Here is a 25332-nt window from a genome sequence, read left to right on the forward strand (position 1 = left end):
TTGAATGTATTCTTTTCATCCAGGCTGTTTATTCATCACTTCATGTATCATGTATATTTTACTGGACTGCCTTTTAGGTGTCTCTTCTTCCATGCTGGCAACTTTAGTAGCAGCACATCATGGTTTGTAGTGATAAAGGAGATGCAGATCATGAGGAGCTGCTGGTAAAATTCCAGCATTTTCTCCAGTTGTATTAAAGACAATCTTGTTAAGACGATGTCAACGATTCAATTATTTTCAACTTCGAGTATACATGAGCTGTGTTACAGCAATACGTCAGTCCTGGAGTTGGAGTGTCCAGTGTTACTGCTCTGCTCTACACAATCCCAGCTTTCAACAAAGCCATTAAACATGTTTGTTGTGTTATAAATACTATATTGAATTATTTTAATACTGAATAAAGTCCAACTGGAAAATTACAGCTGTGTGGTATATTTGATGGAGTACATTTTTGCTTTTAAACTAAAATTGGTAAATAAAATTGCACTAGAATTACAATTCAACAATAATGAGAACAGTGACCTTATGATAACTGTTTCCTAGCAGCTCATACATAGTTCACAGTTATGGTGCCTGGGGTTATGGAGCTTCATCTGAAATCCAACACAACTGGCCAGTATAATTCCTATGAATTTTCCAGGATCTGGTTGGATGTAGCAGCGTTGAGCCAGACAGCTCTTAGACCATCTGTGTACCACGTGACATGATATTACCTCCATGACTGTGTGTGTGAGTGAGATTGAGTCCATGACTTATTTTAAGAGAAGCTGAGTGTAGCAAGAAATGATTTTTCACGGTTCAAATGAAACTGTTTAATGTCACATTTTTCAATCAAATGCATCGTTCACAAGCCTTTCTGATACAGAGGTCTGATTACATGTTCTAATGTTACTTCAGGACTGGGATGTTAATTGGGCATGTACATCTCAAACCACACATCTAATTAGAATAAACAATTATAGAACCTAGATTTCTTTATGACAATTATATTAATCTACAAAGGCTAAGGTACAAGCTGGTAAATGGTTTTGCTAAAATGGCAAAATACATGTAGAGCATCTCACATTGTCTTCATCTCGTAATCAAGTGTTTGTTGAAAATGTATTGGATAGGATAGTTATTGTGGCTATATGACTTAACATATAAGGCACCATAACATTTTACTTCTTTCACATTAAAAAAAAAAGTAAAATATGCTGAGATATCTTGTAAACTGCAATAAGTAGTCATAAAAAAATAAAATACAAGGACAATTATTGTAATAATTATCGCTCAATAATACAGCTGTGCTGCTCAGCTTAAATCATTGGTTACAAACATCCTGGCATATACAGTGTAAATGTTTGAGCAGAAACTCATTTTTTGTTCAATAAGCAATTATATTAGCTTGATCCCAATCATGTCATTGTTTATTTTGGCTGCACGCTCTCTTATGCTGAATAAAGATAATATTTAACAAAAAAGATCAGGCAATTATTTAAAAATGATACAAAATAAATTAAAGATTATCATTACCATATATATATATATATATATATATATATATATATATATATATATATATATATATATATATATATATATATAGATATTTTATATTTCAACACATTCAAACCAAAATACATCTGTGAATCAGCAGATAAAGGCTAGGGGTCCTCAGTCAGTGAGCCAGAGTGCTTTGAGAGGAACCAGGCCACTCTGCACCTTCCACTCCTAAATTACTAAGCAGATGTGATACAAATAATAATAAAAAAAAGGTCATCGATTTAAAAAAATTATGCACAGCTAAAATGGAGATGCAGAAAACCTCAAGCTTTGTACTTCTCTTTTCCTGTTTCACTGATGACACAGATATGCTGAAAGGCAGAAAAGAACAATGTCAAAACTCTTGACATTGTAAAAATAATTTCATATAGAAAAAAGTAAAAAAAAAAAACAAAAACAAACAAACAAAAAAAAAAACACTGGAATAATTATAATTACACATATATTGTAATAACTTGTGTTGGAACTTACATTTAAATCTCTAAAGTACTCGTTGTAATCTAGTGCATATCCCACCACAAATTTGTCAGGGACCTCAAATCCTACAACTAGGGGAACAAAAAGGGATAAATGAATAAACACAATGCATTATTTGTCACGTAAATTAAAATTAGTTGAGCATGTTATCTTGTGTGTGCATACAATACAAAGTCTATATTTACAATCTGTATCAGTGTTTTTCATGCATGTGCAGATATGGTAAAAAAAATTTCACACATTTCAATAAATAGTAATGAAAAGAAATTGAAATAAAAAGTAAGGATCTGAGATAAAAGTAAGTTTTGCAATAAAATTTAAAAATACAAAGAGCAGCATTGAGCAACGTATAAATACTAAAATAACAAAAAGTAAACATTAAAAGACCACGTTCTCGAGAGGATCGAACAAAAACTTCTGCCAAAGAGGGCAACATACAAATAAGTCAACTTACAATCAGGTCTGTAGCCAACGCTCCTTGGTGTCCTCTTCACAAGTAAACTTTTATAAGAAATAAACAAACAGAAGTGATAAATGACCCTATTTAGAGAAACGTAAAATGACTGACTTGTACAACAGTACAATAAAACAGTGAGCTAAATAAACAAACATTTGTGACTGTATTTTTACTTTTGTAATTTCACTGCCATTAATCCCATTTTACAGGTTCCTTATCCTCTTCTTACCTGGCCACCTTGACCATTTTTGGATTATACTGCTTGAGGAGTTCTAACAAGGTCTGCATTGTTTTCCCAGTATCAATTATATCCTGCAGAACAAAAATTGCATTAACGACAAATACCACAAATGTGATGAGACGTCGTAGGGTATTTAATGTACCATAAATTCACTCGTACCTCCACAATCAAGACATTCTTCAGTGACGCAATGAAAGAGGGGTAAAAAAAAATAAAGTCAGTATTAAATCATTTTCTACACACAGCAATGTTCAAACAGTTCCTGCTCCAACAACAGGTCCATGCTTTTGCTCACTTACCTTCCCTGTTAGTGTGGACAGATCATCTCCACCAATCACCTTAATCTCACCAGTAGACTGGTCATTCTGTTTAAAATGAATAAAAGAATTTATTCATTTTAAATAAAAAAATACTGTCACTAATATGCAGGGAAGTGAATTTTGCACTTCATGTTTCCACACTAGCTGCATGACACATACAGCATGAGCACAAACAATGTAGAGATGACCCTAACACTGAAATCCGGTAGCTGGGTTGTCTGTCAATATGCAAATTGTCTGAATGCATTTTACCACTTCCTGTGGTGTTGATTATTTTTAGTTGTGTCGGAAGATTCTTCTACATACCAGAAAAATAATATAATTTTCAGCCAACCTTCTTTTGTTTTGTTTTTTGCATTTATTCTGCATGTTTTGAATTGTGGGATGGGGGAATGTACAGGTTGAGTAACTACATTTAAGAATGTTTAAATGCATCTATTTTTTTTGATAATCTCTATCTAAATAAAATCTTGGTATGCATGAGGCATGTAAAAAAAAAAGTGTAATTTGAGTCTTCTGCATATGCCAATATGACAATAGAGTACAGCTGAATATGGGGGGGGGTGTAAAGAAAGAAAGGTCAGGCTTTTGTTTTACTTGGTAGCTTTTGAGGCGAATAAAATCCACGGTCATTGGAATGGAGCGATCGCTGTTGCGGTTCAGTGCTTTGATGTAGTCTAGCAGGTCTGCAAAGAACTTGTAGCCCCCTTTGAGCACACAGAGTGCAACAATGTGGTGTCCCCCCATATCCTTCATGATCTCTCTGGCCAGTCGCTCAGTCCTGCAGAGATCAGGGAACAGTGAGGTTTCTGGAACTGGCTTTACTTTCAAAGTCAGTATCGTATCAGCTCTCTGTACTTAGACAACACATTTTACACAAGCAAAGGTCATTTTCTCTTATATCTGTAAACTTGTGCTGGTTACTCAACCTTCACATGACTGAGATAAGTCTTTCTTTAGATTTAAGAGAAAGCACTAGAGCTAAAGGAATGTTAGATGGTTGCCAAATACCTGTCCATGATTAGGCCATGAGGTATATAGACACGTTCCAGGTCAGAAGCATAGTGCTTCGGTATGCAGAAGAGGTCAAGATCATAACCCTGCTCATCATCTCTGATCTGAAATTCACAAATTATATTTGTGGTTAATAGTGCAGCAGACAGACCTCAATGTTGAGAATGAAGCTCAAACACACAGACACACACAAATAAGTAGGGCAGTGGGTGAAGTGTTCGTACGGTTATTAACTCAGTCATTTAGGCTACATAGCAATATACAGAAAACAATCTACACTGTTTCCAAGGAAATTTAAGGAACAGATGACTGAGTGCTATTATAAGTGTCAGTAAAGATGAAAGACATATCCGTGCCAAATAATTTCATCTCAAACAAACTTAGTTACATTATTACTTTTAAAACGTGGTGTAATTCTTAGTGGAAAATGTGTTCATTACTAACTGAATCAAATATCGGTTCAAAAGATAAAAATGTGCTAAACATAGTGCACTAGTCATAATTATAATCAACCACACATTAATCAACAGCCAAAGGCAGAATGTCTCATCCAAATATGGAAACAGGGACAGATTTTTTTGAGTAAACTAAACTGGAAACAAAGCTCCTAGAACAAAACTCCTTATTCCTTACAAGGTAAGAGTTGTAGTCAATATTAGCTAAGAAAGCATCCACAGATCTACGCTTCAAAAATCTACCAGAAACAGCAGACCCTCCAGATACACTTGGGATACTCACTTCAACATACATACATTTTGTGTACACTGATACTAATGTCTGATTCTATTTAGGACGGACGGTAAGTGAATTGGGACACTGTAAATGAGACGGAGCCTTTGACTGCTGGTTGCTAAGGTTGAACAACAACAAAAAAGTCCCACTCAGTAAGAGTGGCACCAATACTGTACATTGGCAGCACCCTTGTGTTCAGAAGGTGTTCTGAAATTCAGCACAAAAACACCAGTTGACTGATTCTGCAATTTGATCTCTATGTTTAAGCAGAACACAATACCCACACGGACACTGAGCACCATACAAAATCACCAGACCTCAACCCCCTCAGGTTGTTGGGATGGCAGGTTTAAGAAACTGATGAAATCTTTACCCGACACGATTGCTCTGGATCCTAAGGCCAGAAAATATGGGAAATTGAGGGAGATTGTGAGAAACAGTGTGTGTAAACCTGCAAGAGCGACATGCTGATTTTTGCTGATTTTTATTATGCAAATGGGTGAGTTTGCAATTCACTCCTAATTGTGCGATGGTGCTCCTAACTTATTCCACTTCCACACAGTACTAAGCAAGCAGTAGTTTTATTTAAACCTGACTCATGTAAGGTTAATGACTAATGATTTCTACGCCTTGTTTGTAAGGATCAAGTGAACCAGCTGGCCAAACTGATCAGCATTCAACTGCATCCTCGATTTCTACAGTTCACGCATCATACGATATTACCTCAGGAATAAAACATGGAAACAGTGTTTTCTTTATTTTTTACCTCAGCAAAATTATAATTTGGAATTTACAGGTCATATTTTTTTTAACTGTTTATGGTTACATTACATTGCATATTGCAGAACAACCAAAGGGCAAGCTCTTATTACTTGGTTTAATAAGAAAAACAAGTAGAGTCATCAGTGCTGACAGGGATGCCTCTTCCTAGTCTATCGTGTTACTGCTTTGTTTGCCACAAATACTTTCTACCCCTTGTTACTAATCTGTATGCCACAAGTCCAACCCCCCCCCCCCCCCCAAAAAAAGTATTCGAACAACAGAGCCAACTCTTTAATTTTGAAATCAAATGAGACCACCCAGTTTTTAGGTAAGCAAAATTATTGGCCCATCTTTGGTTGCATATTCCTTGCTTTCAATAACTGCATAAAGCTGATGACCCACTGACATCAACAAACTGTTGCATTCTTCTAGTCCAAGTTTGTAGCACAGTTATCTAGTAAACATAAACCCAAATGTATTCAGTATATAACAAGAACAAAAGCATGTGCCTTGCTGTTCTGATACTTTTGAAACTGAATGCAACTTTTCTTCAAAACAGTGGGGGAAGTAGTGAAGAATTATTATCATCATTTTATTTTATTTTTTTTTTTAGAAATTTGACCTTAATCTTTGATTATTATTATTATTATTATTATAGTATTATTACAGATTATTATTATTATAGCACACACATACACAAACAAAACCATCAACCATTTGTTCTTGAGATGTCTGACTAAGGAGTATCTCCAACTGATACACAGATTGAAGGAGATAGATGGACAGATTTACTGCAAGCCGAAAACAAAAACAAAATTTTTTTTACAAAGAAACTGGAATGTGCAATATCATCAGACCTGAAGACTCTCAAATGGCAGCAAAACTTAATCTTTGCAAAGTGTTAAACAATGACTAACAGTACATTCACCAATCTACTCTCAGATTACATACTTATTTTCTTTGTTAAATAAAATCACTTTGTTTTAATCTGTTTATTCTGTAGCCTTTTTGAAGAATTACATTGGCATCCAGCAAACAAGTCCCTGTGAATGAGTCGTTAATATAGAAACGATAACGTGTACTGACCTATCGGATTTGAGAATTAAATAAAAATTGAAAAAGGCAATCCTCTCAAGTCTTTCATTTATATACAGATAGTTTGTAACATACTGGTAGTTAATGGTAGCCTTAACGTGATCAGCTGCTTTTCAACATGTCATCCTAGTAAAATATAACATGCCTATACAATCCTATTTAATGTAAAGCTAATTTTTAAATGGATTGATTGTATTGTGTAGCATAGTTAGCTAAACGATTTAAAGATCAATGGTGTCCTATCCCACAAACATGTCCTGTTTCAACATTGCGTGAAATGTTTTGAAACCGAAATTCCCATGTGACAACTAGTTTGTGTTCTTGCTATATGAGATGTGATAACTGTAGTAAAGATGGTTAATATTACTGTACCCTGGTTGGTAGACTCTAAAAAAAAAAAAAAAAAAACTTCCTCACCACTACTGCTACCACAAAAGCACTATTGAATATACAACAGAAAAACATGTTATTGTTTCAATTATAATTCACAATGTTTTTCCTTGATTTTATTTTTCTCCAAAAAAAAAAAGAAAGAAAAAAAAGATACAGATATGTTAGCATTAAATAGCTCTAATGACTTCTGTTAATTTGTCAGATGACTGACACTGCAGAAAGAAATCGCTTTGCATTGACTCACGTTTCTCACCACAGTTTCTCTGTTTTCTTTTTGTTTGCCTTTTCTTTGCCAAGTGAAACGTAATATTTTAAGGCCACAGTTATGAAACCTCACACACACAGTCCTTATCTGCAATCTAAAGGTGGTCAACAAAATCATTAAGGGCTTTACAAATGTGCAAATGTTATTCACCCCTCTCAAGGCCTGATTTGTAAATGAATAATTTAGTTGTACATCATCGAACTAAACACAATAAAACTGTCAAACGATCACTAATATGAGCTAGGTCAATTAAGAGGATAAAGTTTTCCACATCATATTTATATTTCACAAGACTAGATTACTAGATTAGATTACTAAATACACACACACACACACACACACACACACACACACACACACACACACACACACGTACACATTATATAGTTAAATGTACACATGTATACACATATATTTAAATGAGGAAAAAAGACATTTTGCTTTAACCAAACTTATGTACGTATTTACCTAAAAAAAAAAAAATCTCATTTTTCTTTAAAGCAGTATTATCACTATCATTATATTCCACTGTAGGAGTCATACTGAATGTACATTATAGTGCAGGAGCTCAATTTAACCACGTTTACAGGGTGTAAAGTAATGACCTACATAAGTGTATAATAATAATAATAATAATAATAATAATAATATTAAGACTTGTATAGAAGACTCGAAATTCAGACTTGTATAGAAATTCCATTTTTCGCATTGGCGGGAGATGTGATCTAATGACTTGAGGCGTGTGTGTGTGTGTGAGAGAGAGAGAGAGAGAGAGAGAGAGAGCAGTGTTTAGCCTCCATGTGCTAATCGCGTGCACTGAGGCCCCCAAAGCTATGCTAAATGCTAACTATACAAACCTTCAACACGGAAATTAGACACCTGGAATAATTCAACTGTTAATGATAATTTTAAGACTAATATAGTTTTCCCCACAGGGTTAAATGTAATATAAAGGTGTGAGATGCCTGACGCTGTAGTATGACAGGTTATCTAACGGAGCTGATAGCAGACATGCTGGGGACAAACAGCACACAGTAACAGCGGTACATACCACCACACAGGAGCTGCTGCTGGACGCCATGGACAAACTTATAACAGTGCCAAATTCACTGCTTATATTCAGTCCACTGTAAGAACGAATCAGTGTTTTCAAACGAATCTTTTAAGCGAACGAAACCTTCTCGTTCACTGCCATGTACTGACTTGTATTTTATTCGTGGACTTAAAGCCCCGCCCTGGATGAAATCACGTGACTGCTTTAGCAGCTCTTTCCTCCGTGTCCTGTACAGAGCAGGCTGAGCTGGAGCAGGTTACCGGTTACACAGTGAACGATCATACCTGATTAACTGGATGGTACACAGCATATAATATAGGTATATACGTAAACATATGTACAGTATGTAATATATACACAGTTGTATGCAATAGTTTAGGAACCCCTAACAATTTCCATGATTTTCATTTATAAATACTTGGATCAGCAATTTAATTTTGATCTGTCAAATAACTGAAGGACACAGTAATATTTCAGTAGTGAAAAGAGGTTTATTGGATTAACACAAAATGCGCAATGTGCATCAAAACGAAATTAGCATAGATAGACGGTGCATAAATTTGGGCACCCCAACAGAAAAATCACATCAATATTAGTAGAGCCTCCTTTAGCAGAAATAACAGCCTCTAGACGCTTCCTATAGCCTGTAAGGAGTGTAGGATGGATGGATGTACTTTGGACCATTCCTCCTTACAAAACATCTCCAGTTCAGTTAGGTTTGATGGTTGCCGAGCATAGACAGCCCACTTCAAATCACCCCACAGATGTTCAATGATATTCAGGTCTGGCTATTTCAGAACATTGTACATTGTTCCACTGCATAAATGTCCAAGTAGATTTTGAGCAGTATTTTGGGTCGTTGTCTTGTTGAAATATCCAGCCCCAGCATAACTTCAACTTTGTGACTGATTCCTCCACATTATTCTCAAGAATCTGCTGATATTGAGTGGAATCCATGTGACCCTCAACTTTAACCAGATTCCCAGTACCGGCATTGGCCACACAGCCCCACAGCATGATGGAACCTCCACCAAATTATACTGTGGGTAGCAAGTGTTTTTCTCTGAATGTTGTGTTCTTTTGCCACCATGCATAACACCCCTTGTTATGACCAAATAACTCAATCTTTATTTCATCACTCCACAGCACCTTATTCCAAAATGAAGCTGGCTTGTCCAAATGTGCGTTTGCATACCTCAAGCGACTCCGTTTGTGGCGTGTGTGCAGAAAAGGCTTCTTTCGCATCACTCTCCCGTACAGCTTCACCATGTGCAAAGTGTGCGGAGTTGTTGAATGATGCACAGTGACACCATCCCACCCATTGCAAGTTGATGTTGTAGGTCTTTGGAGGTGGTCTGTGGGCTGTTTTTGACCGTTCTCACCATCCTTCACCTTTGCCTCTCCAATATTTTATGTGGCCTGGCACTTCTGGCCTTAACAAGCACTGTACCTGTGGTCTTCCATTTCCTCACATGTTCCTCACAGTGGACACCTAAACTTTTGAATACGACTGTAGTACTGACTGTATATATGTGTACAGCATGTAATATGTAGGTATAGATGTAAACATATGTATAGCATGTAATGTATATAGATATATATGTAAACATATTTTCAGTGAAAGGGGGCACAGTGGCTTAGTGGTTAGCACGTTTGCCTCACACCTCCAGGGTTGGGGGTTCAATTCCTGCCTCCGCCTTGTGTGTGCGGAGTTTGCATATTCTCCCCGTGCCTCGGGGGTTTCCTCCAGGTACTCCGGTTTCCTCCCCCGGTCCAAAGACATGGTATGGTGGGGTATGGTAGGTCGATTGGCATCTCTGGAAAATTGTCCGTAGTGTGTGAGTGAATGAGAGTGTGTGTGTGCCCTTTGCTGGGTTGGCACTCCGTCCAGGGTGTATCCAGGGTGATGCCTGATGACGCCTGAGAAGTTCAGATAAGCGGTAGAAAATGAATGAACAAATGAATGAATGTTCAGTGAATAAATATAAAGGCTAGAGGAGTGCAGAGGTGTGGGGACATTATTGAAAAGTACAAGTAAATGGTTCTATGGCAAGTAAATGGTTCCACACACACACACACACACACACACACACACACACACACACACACACACACACACACACACACATAATGTTTGCATGTGAAATATTAGGCAGAATGTACAGAGTGAAAATAAAATAGTACAGATGTATGTAAAGCACAATATGTGTAGAGATTGAAGAGTGTAAACAATACAATATGTAATATGTACATTGTATGTATAATTGGAGCTATTGGTTTTAAACAAAATGAGCACTAAGACAAGTGTTGTTTTATACTTGTGTTGTTCATAAGCCACAATACATGACTGAGTGATTGATGGCTATTTTTTAAAATAATGCAGAATTGAAAACTACTTCAAACATGTATGTAAACATTCTTATCCTCATTCGTGACCACTCTGTGACACAAATGTTATTCTTGTAAATAAATTCACCAGATCTTTTCTTTGTGGTCTGGACATGCCATTGTTTAATTAATGATTGTATTGAGTCAATAAATCAATAATGAAAATATATGATCCAAAAACACACCCATTTGCCCCACCTACTGGTAAAATGTAGTAACTTAAGGTAAGAGACACTAAAATCAGTGAACGAATCTAGACGGTTCTTTTAGGTGAACGGATTGGATTTGAGATTTGATAATAATTCTGCAGTAGAGTCGTGTTTAGCATAGATAAAGACACAAACAGGACTGGATAACCAATAATGGACCCAATAACATCTATTATCTTTTTACAATGGTGACTGTCAATGGGTGGGTTATATTATTTAGTTTTTAAAGTTGAAGTGTTGGAAGCAAGAAAAATGGGCAGGCGTAAAGATCTGAGATAGTTTGACAAGGACCAAATTGTGATGGCTACACGACTTGGTCAGAGCATCTCCAAAATCGCAGGTCTTTTAGAGGTGTACCTGGTATGTAGGGGTTAGTTCCTACCACAAGATAAGATAAGATAAGATATACCTTTATTCATCCCACAATGGGGAAATTTCACATGTGGTCCAAAGATGGACAACCGGTGAAGTGGATACAGAGTCATGGGTGCAAGTCCCACGGATGAGCTATTGTGGCACAAATTACTGAAAAAGTTAATGTTAGCTATGAAAAGTGTCAGAATATAGTGCACCACAGCTTGCTTTTTATGAGGCTATGTAGCAACAGTCTGGTCAGAGTGCGCATTCTGACTCCTGTCCACTGATACAGTAAGTGCATCTACAGTGGTAACATGAGCATCAGAACTGGACCATGGGGCAATGGGAGAAAGTACCCTGGTCGCATGAAACATGTTTTCTTTTACTTTACATGGGTGGCCAAGTGAGTGCGAGTTACTTATCTGGAGAAGAGATGGGACTAGGATGCACTATAGGGAGAAGCCAAGCCAGTGGAGGCAGTGTGATGTTCTAGGCGATGTACTGCTGAGAAACCTTGGGTCCTGGTATTTATTTGGATGTTACTTTGACATGTATCACCTACCTAAACATTGTTGCAGATGAAGTACAGTCCTTCATGGCAATAGTATTCCTGAACTGCAGTGGCCTATTTCAGCAAGATAATGTGCCCTGCCATACTGCAACATTTTTTTTTGCTTTGATGAACTGACGAAGAGTTCAATGTGTTGACTTAGCCTCCAGAATCCCCAGCTCAGTGGTAAGCATCTGTGGGATATTCTGGACAAACAAGTCTGATCCATGGAAGCCCCACCTTGAAACTAACAGGACTAGACTAGCAAAGGTCTTGTGGAGTCCATGCCTTGAAGGTGCCATGTTCTAAGTTGTTTAATACATCTAGATTTTTAAAGTCTTATCTTCTTTTGATCTCAACCCAAATGTCTTCAGTGTCTAGCAATAAATAAATAAATTGCCCATGCCATTTCAGAGGAAACTGTACAAGACAAGATTTAGTAAAGTGATTAATTCTTCTGTATATGCCAACCCCCAGTCCCTTACAGCCAAGAAGTCAAATCAACCATGTTCACTGTGTATAGGTTACCACTCTGGCCCTGGAATAATCTCCATCCTATACTTTATTGGTGAGCTCAAACTCACTTGATCAACAAATCACACATGTATCTCTTCGGATAGGCTATCCACTATCCAGCATGATCTGTTCTGTTTTATCTCTATGACCGATAAACAGTTGGTTTGAGATTAACACGGTTGTATACAGTCTGAATTGTAGCCACATACTTGGCATAGCAAGAAACACTTTGCAGCCTCACCTTTGGGTATCCTGGATTAAACTACAGGTCACTCAGAGTAATCTAGTAGCAGACAGATGCAAAGCATACATTCAGAGCATACAATTATCTTGCCAATTTTGTAAAAATGATCGCTAGCCTAAAGGTAGTTTACAGACACCCACAGACATGTCATACATGTTGGAGTAGTATACAGTATATGAGGGCTTTTCCCTGACTAGCAGTCCCCAGAGAAACATTTGTATTTTAGGTATCAGACAATGTACTTGAGCTACCTGTTGAGCAGCTTTAAACAGAAGAACATATATGATTTGCACATGGGGCTTTCGGGAGTGTTTTAGTCCTCACAGTCCTAGTCCTCAGATCATTCCGCTGGGCCAAGTCACAGTTGCCTTAGTTGAATGTGCCAAATCGATGTGTCCATTTGGATGCCAGTGTGATGCATAAGGTGATGTTAGATTAATTTGCTTGCATTTCTAGTTGTTGCAGTAATTAATAATTATTTAACAGCATGTCATTATTATAGCATAGTGGTAAAAAAAATGAGAACCGCAAAACTGGTAATACAGATCATGCTCAGGGGAAATTAACAAGAAGGTTGTCAGATCACTGTTGTTGAATAAGTAGAATAATGATGAACAAAAATGGCCCCTTTTCTTTGAGGCTAGTTTCAGGTCTTTTGTGTGTTTTTCCATCTGTTAACGTTACCTTTAACAAAGGTGTGTATAAAACTGCTAACAAAAAATGCTGCTAGGCTCCATATTTTATCAGTTCAAACTCGATGAAACAGAAGTGTATCTCACCCATATCCTTTTTTTGGGTGACAGAATTTTTTTGCCAGTCAAAAACATGAACAAACCCAAAATCTCTCTTGTGAACATCACAAGCTTATACAAAACCTAATTCAGCAATCTGGTTTGGAGGATTTTTTGTAAATACCACCTGTGTGCTCTTGCAGTTGTATACCAGCTCACAATGTTTTGTAGTGCAACTTGCAAAATTGAGTCCAAATGATAGAAATTAGATAATTTTTAAACCGTAAATAGCGTATTAGAACAGGAGAACAGCAGAATGATTCATAGGTAAATGACATATTAATCTTTCTTGGCAAATAAAAATTAAATAAAATCACTGAATTACTGAACAACAAAGTTCAGGTTGTTTGTTTCAATTTTCAACCTCATGAAAATTAACCCTGCAAATGTAAATCTTTAGGCACAAGGCCCATCTTTCTAAAGCTAGTAGGAACTAAGATGTGAAACTAGAAAGCAGCAGCCACACTGGTTATATGCCTTCAATTATAATTCTTTACCATCGAATCCTGCCAGGTGCTCCGAGTCCTATTGCACACGTAGACACCGAATATCGTAAGAGGGAAAACTTTCGAATTTTTTAATAAACTGTCCCTTTGGAAAAGAACAAATAATGAATCCTGATTGGTTTAAGGACCTGGAATCAAATGCACTTGGATAGTTAATAGAACACTGAGAATAAAATCTAAATACACTCTTAAATGCATCACCTCCTTAATTATGCAGAGACCTCTTCAAATATATAGTCAATCCATTATATTGATTTATGTCTTTCAATTTACAACCCATTTAAATGTAACTAAACCCACCATAACATCTCATGGATTAATTTATATTATGCAGCACTGTTTATACGACTACAATTAGAACAATATAGAGCTCCAATCTGCTAATAGTCCGATTAATAATATAGCATCAGTAATACATGTCCTTTGCTGCCAGTGAGTCTTCTAATGCGATGTGGATACACATCAATTACTATTATTTTAAACAGTTAGGTGAATCTTCAGCAAAGTGATAATTTTTCTAAATGCATGAAGGAAGGACTACTACAAAAGTCATTGTAAAGAAAAGTGCATGCTAGCCAATGATCTTTAATCCTGACTCAAGACTATAAAGAAAGTCACAGATATTCAACAATACTCAAGATTATAATACAGTAGTAAAATATAATACATGATACAAGAGAAGTAAGAGGTAAAGATAATGTCAGTTAATTGACAGGAAATTAGAGGGATAGGCTCATGATTTAGAAGAGAATAAAAATAACCAGTAGGCAGTCTCAGAAGAACAGGTCCAGTCCAAATAGTAGTATGATAAGAAAAGAAACCGGGGAAGAGAATTCCCATTGGTCCAGTCATGAAACCTTCATATTTTTTTTTTTTTATTGTCTCACATTTTAAATGTTTTTCAGGCACAGAGTCAAACTAGTCTCATAACTATAATGTTATTAGGGAATTTCCATTTTTTTTCTTTAAACATAACCTCTTTATAAGTGTAACTTGATTATTCTGTGTCATAAAAAATCTTCAGTCTCCTGGGTGGGCTTCTAATCTGTACTTGCCACTCTCAAACATGATATTCTTGAAATATTAAGATAAAATGGCAAAGAAATGTATGGCCTATCATCGATGGATATGGGGTTTCTGGCAATTTGAGAAAAACTGAAAAGGTCAAGATTTTGAACTGGCCGCTAGGTTGTAACTGAGCACAATAAAAAAATATTTTTCTTCTTTCTCCAACACACCATCTGCAAAAAACAAATTTGATTAATTAGCATTTCTGTAAGAGCCACCAAAATAGTAACACTCACACAAAATACAAGATCTCCATATGAACAGAAAAGAGAACTTAAATTTCCAGAACCTCACCTAGTTGCCATTTAGTTGAGATGGCGGAGGGCTTCCCCCACTGTTATTGGCAGCCCTCTCTCTACTGCGACTCTCCCTCTCCTCATCCTCTTCATCCCGCTCCTCATTTCCACTGTGGTTCTTACAGTACAGTCTATTTTTGTAAATATGCAAGTCATTTAATCACCAAGGTCAGTGGATGCATTAATTATTTGATTGTAACTATTGACTTAATCCGGGCTCACACTGCGATTTTTCATAATCCTTTGCGATTGTTGCTTGTCAGACTGTACGAACATGATCCCCATGTCACCCCATGATCAGGATCTCGGTTGTCATCATGTCAGACTGTACGACAGTCATGACACGTCAAAATCGGACGCACACAACGACTTGTCCAAGGTTTTACGTCATCAATCCGTGACACGTTCAGACCCACGTTCTCTCGCTAAAATGGCAGGTAGCAGCAAATGAAAACAATGTGTAGCGTTAATTCTGTTTATGACAAACCTTGGTTAATAAAAACAGTTTTTCTGACTCATATCTTTCCTGAGGTGGTTTGAAGTTGTCTTCTGACAATGCCACACTTCATCGGAGGAAAAAAAAGATCGCAATGGCCATTAATCTGCTGTCAGTGACTGTCAAACCAGCGTTCAAAGAGTACAGATTTTACCCTAGGATTCTAAAAATCTTTTAGAATTTTCTAAATTTGTCTCAGATGACCAAATAGTGGCCAGAATCGCAGTGTGAGCCCAGCTTTATTGAACTGTTATTTGAAGAGTAAAGACAAGATAAGCAGAGTTTGTACAAACAAGTCACAGCATATTAAACCGTGGTGGACCCCATATTAAATGAATAATTAGGTCAATACATATTTGGATATTGAAAGACTATGTTTTTTTTAATTGACATGTAACTTTAGTTGAAAGTAAATAATGAAATTGAGTTTAAAGTGTAGACTTTCAGCTTTAATTTGAGGGTCTCCTTCTTTTATTAGATCCAAAGGTAAATGAACAATTGGCTACTCAGCTATTGCATGGAAATGTGTGTTCTTCTCATTACTTCACTTAAAGTAAGCAGGTTTCATGTATGACATTTGCATTTGGAATCTATTGGATTAACTCTTAATATAAAGTCCACACCCAATGTTTCAATGTCTGGTACATTCTTAAAAAGAAAGCAAGCATTGAGGAGTTCAAAAACAAACAAACAAACAAACAAACAAAAAAAGCCCCAAAAATGTAGAACCTCAGAAAACAACAGTTTTTTTCCCTGGTGAAGAAAATCTCCTTCACAATAATTTGCAAAGATCTCCATCCAGAAGGTAGGTGTATCTGTGTCAAAGTTAATAATCAAGAGAAGCCTTTAGCAATGTATATAGCGGTTTAACCACAAGATGTAATCTATTGGGTAGCTACAAAAACAGGAAGAGCCTACTAGTTTGCTAAAATTATTCATTTAACGTCAGTATACTCTTGGGAAAAAAAAAAAACAACTTCTATGTGAAACAACCATCCCTGAACAAACTGTAAGAGAATGATAAGAAAAGGGTAACAACAACCATTTATGCTTTAAAGCATACCACCAAATCTTATGGTGTGGGAATGTATGGCTAAATAAAAATGAACTGGCTCCATTATATTCATTAAGGATGTGACTGGATGATTCAGAGCAGCTATTATAACCATAAAGACTTCAGAATCAATCCCGTTGCGTTTGTCAAATGCTTCAAACCTTATTAGAACATCCTTCACGGTTAGGAAGCTGTACAATGATGCGCATACTTCCAAAACAAGTCAGAGTTTTAAAGAAGCAACATGTTCTAAAATGGCCAAGTCAATCATCTGACCTGAATCCAATTCAGCATTGATTTCACCTGCTGAAGGCAAATCACCCCAAGAACAACCAAGGAACTGAAGACAGCTACAGTAACAGCCTGCTAGAGTATATCACTAGACAAGAAACTCAGCATCTGGTAAAGTCTATGGGTTCCAACTTCAGAAAGGCTTTGAACAGTTTGTCCAATTACTTCTGGTCCTTTAAAAAGGAGAGACCACTCAATTTGGATGCAATACCCTCAAACTAAAGCTTTCTTCACCTCCTATTTACTGTGCAAGAGTGTTACTGTGCAACTAAGATACATCAGGTCAGATCATTGTCTTTAATGTGAAAATACTTCACATAAAAAATGGGAAAAAACAGCAAAAACAGCAACAACTAAAAATAACCTTTGTATTTAAATGTATTTGTTGAAGCACTTTTGGATTTTATTACTCTACTTTTAGGACAAAAATATTCTAGATCCATCAGAATGTAAAGGCATCTCCTATACACACAACCACACAGATTTTTAGTTCAAGATTCAGGCTAGGTCGTTTAGGTCGTTCACTGATTTATTTGTAAAGCCAATGCTTTGTTGGTTACAAAACCAGCTGATCTTTATTTATATTTCATCAGACTACTTTCATTGATGACAGCTGTATGATCATTACTGTTGTACTTGAGGCTGAATGTGATTGGTTCATTTTGAACACATCAATCATAAATGCTGATTGTTTTTTTTGTCTTTGTTTATACAGAATAATTCACATTAAGGGTAGAAAAAGACCCTGCCATTTCAACAGGGGGATGTAAGCTTTTATATCTATAGTATAGTGGGGCAAGTCGTGGCCTAACGGTTAGAGAGTCTGACTCGTAATCCTAAGGTTGTGGGTTCGAGTCTCGGGCCAGCCACGACTGAGGTGCCCTTGAGCAAGGCACCGAACCCCCCGACTGCTCCCTGGGCGCCGCAGCATAAATGGCTGCCCACTGCTCCGGGTGTGTGTTCACGGTGTGTGTGTGCACTTTGGATGGGTCAAATGCAGAGAACGAAATCTGAGTATGGGTCACCATACTTAGCCGTATGTCACGTCACTTTCACTAAACACTATTATGGTATTCAGTGCTGAAACCACCCGTCTAATCCAGCCGAGCTTTACTCTACTTCTCCACAGTTCAAAGAGTAAGAATAAAAATATTTACTTGTAAATGCCTCTGGCCATGTTCTCTATGTATTTGGCCTTGTCTTGCAAGCCGCAGTGGTAGTGGTAGGTTTTCACACATGCTTTTATCTCGCATCCAATGGTAGCGCCAAGTTGACCACACAAGGTGCATTTCTAAACAAATTCAACACATTTGCAAGGTCAAAAGTTAAACACTCATAATGTGACATTACTTAGACAATCTGTTCTCTGCCTGTATGAATGAGAATATTTATAAATAGAAATAACCTTCGAATAATATTAAAATGCCTGTTATATGAAATAACAAACCTCATTTGTTTCGTTTAAAGATAAGCATTATATAATTGAAGCTCGCATAAAAACATGATAACCTGAAAAAATTTGAATGGAAACTGTAGCCTCGGAAGGTTCTGATGCGTGGTTTGACATGTTCTTTGCTGCTGCTTATTAGCATTCCTGCACTGTAACTATAGCCTACAACAGTGTAATAATCAATCATTTTCATCATGGAAAAGGTGACCAGTCAACTACTTTTAGAATTATTGCTCTACTAGTAAAAATGGATGGCTGTGCAACCCCTAGTGCTAGCATATGTGACAGACAGGAGAAAAAAAAAGAAAAGAAAAAAAAAGGATGGAATAACAGTCTACTATATTAGCAAGCTAGACTTAATGGGACGGCAGATCTGCAGTGAGATTACAGAAGTGCAAATAAAATTTTTTATTTCACCCAATACTCAGTGACAGTAACACTAATAGACTGCTATACATTCTTAACAGCTCAGAAAATGAAAAGAGCTCACCATTCTTTTCCCTCTCCTTATTTCCTGAATGACTGTTTTAATGTCAAAGTTACCAAATTCTGCACGTGATGTTGTAGTGAGTTGTACAGTCCCTGAAGAGAAAAGCTGCCAAAAAAATAAAAAAAAGTCACTCAGACTAAATTATTTATTTAAATTAATTATTAACAATCTTTATTACTATTCATTTGGTGTTCTTTTAATCAGCAGCAATGGTCATTTTTAGGGCAAGATCAAGGTAGGTAAAACATGACAATCGGTAAGTGAAAGTATCTTGCAACCTTTTAAATCAAATCTTGCAACTTTTCAATAGTGTATTTTCTGAATTTCAATCATTTATAAATGTGTGTTTGTTTTTTTTAGATATTTGTCTTTTTTTATATTTATAATTTTTTTTAAATAAATCATCAAATATTACAATAATGAATTATTACTTTCCAATAGTATATAATATGATTTATATCATGATATGTTTTATTGAAAAGTGATATAAAAGTACGATCAAAATGATGATGCTGACATGGAACTCACCATGCACTTATAGTGGGCAGCAACCTTTTTTGCGTTATCACAATGGAGAACACCGCGTGTCTGATTCTCCTCATCACCAGCATGGCAGAAACCACAGCGAAGGCCTGACTCACTAGGGCTGCCCCTCAAAGGGGAGCGGTCCCTCTACAACCACAAACACTACACTTTAGCATGGTTTTTGCAAAATGATTGGTTGACACAATCAGGAGATTTTCTTATGAGTAAAGACAAGACAGTCATCAAAAAATACGTGTTACATATTACTTTAGCTGTTAGAACTTCAAATAAGAGTGAATGAGTGGGGAAGAAAATATAGGGCCCTACATTTGAAGAGCTTTCTGTTTCATCTACGCCTTGTGAAGAAGTTGAACGTGCGTCTTCTGACTGGCCACGAGGTACACCTCTGATCCGGCTCTTTTCAAATCTGCCACGGCCTCTGCTCCGGGGTGGAGATGAATCAGAATCATTTGCTGCAACTCCTGGATCCTCTGTCAAAGTGTACACATGTCGAATATTTTTAGCACATAAAAAAATTATGAATTATGAGAATTTAATGCTTTCATGCCAAATCATTTCTAAATATGCATTAGAACGGGAGGTTAGGTTTGTAATATAGAAAGCTTCTTAAATGTAATAGTTATATTATAATAATCAAATTATAATAGTAAGCGTTTATTACCATCACTGGCATCTTGAGACGCATCACGATGTTTACGACAGTAAACACTGAAAAACCCAAATAAAAGACTATCAGCTTATGTTTTTTGGAAGTTAAATTTATGTTAAAAAAAAAAAATCCCGTTACAGGTAGATGCCTTGTGAGGGGTTCTCCTTGGTCTGAGCTTTGTCCCACAGGGCACAGTAGTAGTGATATGTCCTCCGGCATGTCTTAACATCGCAACCTATGGTAGCCCCTGGCCGGTGGCAGGATGAACACATCTGGTTACACAGCAAGAACATCAAAAAGAACATTTACATTCTTTTGTTTGCAAACTTTTTTTTTTTTGCCTTTTTGTCCAAACAAGGTTAGAAGTGTGGCAGAATTAAATGCAATCATAGCACTAATAAATGAACTAGTAAATAAAGCAATGAACTAGTTTGTATCCAGTGCTGTTCGAGAATTATCACATTAGGTAAAAAGGCCAAAGGACCTCAGACTCTATGTCATACATGCATAATAAGCACACAGAATTTAACTTATTTAGCTCTATTGTGCCATAGCTGGTTTCTATTTAAACAAGGACATTGATAATGGAAAGCATCCACATATCAATTTAGGTTTATCCTACTTTAAAAGGCTGGATTGAATTACTCAAATGGTAAAGAATATAGCTGGTTATTTACACTGTATGCTCTTTACCAGTGGTGTGATTGCACTGAATTTACCATACTGAAAAGAACAAATGTTGTTCCATTATATTAAAAAGGTCTTTCCCAGTGCATCAGTCAATAAATGTGCAAGAACAAAAAGAAAATTCACAAATCCTTTCAATTTGGCAAAACCTTTTACACATAACAAAACCTTACAGAAAAAATGTAAATTAAAGTCTGTTAAAGTACTTTATTAAACATCACTATACATTCTATTACACTAGACTTAAATCAGCTCTCACATTACATCCTGAATGAAAAGATAACCCAGTAAATAAAGATCTTTAATAAAAATTTCTCTCACAATTAGAAATAAATCTAGTCGAAAGGAAATAATTCATTGCAACAACCACAGTCTTGAACTGTCGTTTTTATTTGCACACAACTCCTAAAAAACGACAAAAATGTAAAGACATTTGTATCAAAACTCTGCTTGCCCAGTGGCATAATTTCAATATATTTCTATATCTGGATGGTTCTGCTTTTGATCACTTTCTTCTGCACTGCACACATCTTTCCCTAGGTTGATTATGTATGTTATATTTGTTAAACAAATTAATAAATGTCGTCTAATAGTGGCAACATGAAATCCTGAACCCCACTAGGTCTGATGTAGGTTTATTAAGACGGTTGTCACTTACCAATTTGTTTCCTCTTTTGATTTCTTTTTTTACATCTTCAACAGAAAATCCCCCAATGTTTTCACTGTCTGAGTGAGATGTTACTAGAGCAGATGAAAAAAGCTGCAAAATAAGAGCAGAATTTTTTTTCATATGAAAAATCACTAAAAAATGTAAGCAACTTAGAAAGGTGACACTGTGTTAAAAAAACACAAAAAACCCCCACAAAAAACAAAAAAAAAAAGGTTAAATCATTTCAACCATGCATTGAAACCCACTGAAGTATTTTCACAAACTATTTTGAGAACTAGCTGCAAACTGAATGTATGAACTGTAACGTAATTCAAATGTAAATTTCGTGTCAATATTTTACTCCCCCTGCATCACGTATGGAGACTGACAAAATTCAAATGGAAACGCAGATCCCTTTGCATTTGTATTGAATTTGAATTCACTCGCAGTCCAAGGAGGAAAACGTGCTAAACAGACGATTATGCCGATGCTCATCAAGAAAATCAGAAACACATTGAGCGTTCAGTACATTTTCCTTCTTGGTCGTCAGCTGTGACTGACGTCACCTCCAAATACAAATGGCAATTTCTTAAAAATAAGTCTGGATCAAACCACTGTCAGATATTTGTTAATTCAATTTCAGTAACCAAATTGACATGAACAAGCTTTTGCAAGAGGTCTTTTTTGCAGATTGTCCACTCACCATACATTTGTGGTGAGCTGCCACCTTCTGGTTGTCTGATACAAGGAGCTGACCACACTCTTTCTCTCGGGTTGTTCTACAGAAGGCACATTTTCGCAGGCGCAATGAAGCTCCTTTCCTTTGCCCTGACATAGCTAGTGACTTCCACTCTTCGGTTGAGTCCTCAAAATTAGCAAAGATGCTGTCAGTAAACAGATGTGTACAGAAAAAGGAATAGGATAGTTATTATACCATATTATTTACAAAAGTGATTCAATTCAAATCATCTTTTGATTGTAAGATTCAGGGTGCACAAATAGTTTTTTATTTTGTATTTAACTTCATTTATGCTAATTAATTTACTCCCTAAGTAAAACTGTGAGATATCATGTTGATTGAAAGACATAATGCTGTAAACAAATATGCCAGAGGATATAACTAGTAATCAAAACCGCTAAAATACATTTTCACTGTAAACGAATGTGTCAAACATACCATGGATTAAGTCCTGAAACAAAGTGTAGATCATAGGAAAAAAATGGGATAAAAATAAGTTTACCGCAGATTTAAGAAATTAAAAATATGACATCAACTCCTTACATACATCTTAGAAAACACATCTTTAACTTGTTTGTTTAAAGTGAGTGTTTAATAAAGTAATTGTATTAATAATGTCAAAGAAAACCAACTGGCATATGGTAGGCTAGTGGTTAAAGTGTTGGGCTATCAATCAATCGGATGGTTGTGAGTTCGAATCCCAGATGCACCAAGCTGCCACTGTTGGGCCCCTGATCAGGTGTGTGATATATATATATATATATATATATATATATATGTAAAAGGTGTCTGCTGTTAATGTTAAGTCAGTTATTCAGTATTTGTGTCATAACCTATTTACAAACAAAGGTATAAACCTTCCTAAAACCTTAGTTTTGTGCATTTACAGGCGAGCAAATATGCTAACAGTGTGATAGTCATGGTTATGAGATTACTCAAACTTTAATATGGATAAATACATCAGTCCTGACGACAGACATGTATAAAAGGCCTGTGTGACTAAACACGACATCCATCTGTGGGCCCCGTGTGGGGAAATAAATAGATAGAAATATGAATATTTAACTCATATCAAACGTGTTTGGTCACAAAAAGTCAACATTCAGGTTAAATAGTGAAAAGCTGAAATTATGAAAATCGCCTCAGAAAAAAAAAAACGCGCGAAAGTGAAACCGAAGCTAAAGACGCTGAACTCGAACAACCATAACGTCCAGATAGATCCTTAGAACACCTTTAAATTAAACCGGATTAACATCGCGTTTAATATTTTTACAAGAACTATGGAGTGAATAGTGAACAGTGGCGCAGCTTGTTAGCTCACTTAGAAACTCAAAGCCAGGACAAAGCTGAGCTACAAAACTAGTGTCGCAGGGACGAGACACAAGCCTGAGGAGCTCACACACTTTTCTTACACTAATGTAAAAACTCTAGGTTCTGGTTCATCTAAAAAACAACAGCAACAACAAAAACACAACTATTTTTTTGTTCAAATCGTTTTTTCCGCTTGGCTTCAGCGTTAGCAGGCCTCCTGCCACGATAAAGCTCAGAAACACAGAGCAGCAAGAGACGTAAAAACACCACACAACGTGCACAAGTACCGTGTAGTAAATAAACAACCCAGAACAAGATCTCAGAGTCTGAATGAAAAGTGGAGCAGAAACACATCAGACCCGTTTTACTTCGTGTCCTTTAAAAGGTGTGAAAAATAAAAAAAAATCCCCACCTAGGCCTTAAACCCTAAAAACTGACATGACGGTTCAGAAACAAGACAATTTAAAGTCATTGTATTTTACACAGTGTTTTGACACCGATGCTGATGTTTTACTGAACGTGCGGTAAAAACATAACTACAGATTCGACACAAACACGTACATCGCGTTAAGGCCCGAGTTTCATGAGTCGAATCGGGATTCGATTCGTTCCTGTCAACTTCGTTTTGTAAATAATATGAATCAGAAGGAGAATATCTTCACGTGTATTAGTGTTTGGTCGTATTTTAGCCTCGTCCCGTGTCCCACTCCGCCATAAGGCGTTACATCAAACCAAACACAGAGACTAGAAACATTACAGTTCCTCACTCCATCAAACACACACCTCGTCTCTGATAAACATCATATAATAAGTCCTTACCACCGGCCTTCTATAATCACGTTACGCTATTAGAGCCGAGAAACAGAAGGTTGGAGGCTTGAACCTCTTCCGTCTACTGAGCACTGAACGGCTGCAGTTCGTTTCTAGCCATTGCGGAGCTTTCAAGTTACGTTGCATTGGCTACTGCAAAAAAAGCACGTTTGTTCACCACGGATGTGACGCCACGCCCCCTTCAGCTGGCCCCGTCTCATTACACCCTCATGCTCCCTATTTATGTTCCCTTTACCACCCCGAGTCTAGATAGCAAACAAAATACTCTAGGAAACACTTTACTGAATGAATAGGACGTTTGATTGGATTGTGTTTAATGCAAATATCCAAGCAAATAAAGGTTAACAGTGTGGAAAAAAAACAAACGTACAAAAAAAAAAAAAAAAGTTTGTTTTCATTATCAAACGTTTTATTGCATTTCTCACAGCCCTTCACAGGCTGTGTGCCAATATTATTTTAATAACCATTTCTCCTTTAGGGAAATTGCCTTTCCATGTCGTTATCATTTTAAAAGTTGATGTGAAGCTTGTTAATCCTAAATGTCCAAAAGGAACATTCAAATGTGATGATAAGAAGCAGAACTTACTCACTAAGCACTAAGTTTGATGCAATTTCCCTTTAAAACAAAGCAAACCGGTGGGTAGAGACATGTACAGATATATAAAGTTGAATTCCAGAAAATCAATTTGATTTGATTTCTTAAAATGATGTTTTACAGTCAGCTCTAGGGGCACCCTTTAAGTGTATGTGCAAAAATTAATTAATTAATAAATTGCCTAAAGTTTTGAGGAGTCTATGTTATATATATATTCCAAACATCCAAGATTTCAAACTATTTATTGGTAGCAAACTAAAGAAT

General features: G+C 36.5%; 2 protein-coding genes across 4 annotated transcripts; both read right to left on the bottom strand.

The window, feature by feature from the left end:
* Window positions 1-797: 797 nt before the first annotated feature.
* hprt1 (hypoxanthine phosphoribosyltransferase 1) lies at window positions 798-8541 on the bottom strand. Of its 2 annotated transcripts, XM_027136099.2 has the most exons (10): window positions 8353-8541; window positions 4052-4158; window positions 3638-3821; window positions 3020-3085; window positions 2880-2897; window positions 2709-2791; window positions 2477-2523; window positions 2017-2093; window positions 1808-1856; window positions 798-1721 (listed from the first exon to the last, which is right to left on the bottom strand). In XM_027136099.2, exons 1-9 carry the CDS (start codon window positions 8380-8382, stop codon window positions 1809-1811), a joined length of 660 nt encoding a protein of 219 aa, XP_026991900.1. In that variant the 5' UTR covers window positions 8383-8541; the 3' UTR covers window positions 798-1721; window position 1808. The 2 variants fall into 2 exon arrangements, with proteins under 2 accessions (XP_026991900.1, XP_026991899.1); XM_027136098.2 differs by having other exon boundaries at window positions 798-1856; window positions 8353-8540.
* A 5924-nt stretch (window positions 8542-14465) lies between these two features.
* Window positions 14466-24652, bottom strand: phf6 (PHD finger protein 6). Of its 2 annotated transcripts, none has more exons than XM_027135989.2 (11): window positions 24462-24650; window positions 22296-22476; window positions 21602-21703; window positions 20395-20528; window positions 20269-20315; window positions 19914-20077; window positions 19590-19733; window positions 19062-19166; window positions 18279-18412; window positions 15279-15411; window positions 14466-15157 (listed from the first exon to the last, which is right to left on the bottom strand). In XM_027135989.2, the coding sequence occupies exons 2-10, from the start codon at window positions 22425-22427 to the stop codon at window positions 15279-15281; spliced, it is 1095 nt and encodes a 364-aa protein (XP_026991790.1). In that variant the 5' UTR covers window positions 22428-22476; window positions 24462-24650; the 3' UTR covers window positions 14466-15157. The 2 variants fall into 2 exon arrangements, 1 of the variants encoding a protein (XP_026991790.1); XR_003438965.2 differs by lacking the exon at window positions 14466-15157 and adding an exon at window positions 15503-15705 and having other exon boundaries at window positions 15379-15411; window positions 24462-24652.
* Window positions 24653-25332: the final 680 nt, after the last annotated feature.

This window comes from Tachysurus fulvidraco, chromosome 17, assembly GCF_022655615.1.
Source record: "Tachysurus fulvidraco isolate hzauxx_2018 chromosome 17, HZAU_PFXX_2.0, whole genome shotgun sequence".
Lineage (NCBI taxonomy): Eukaryota > Metazoa > Chordata > Actinopteri > Siluriformes > Bagridae > Tachysurus > Tachysurus fulvidraco.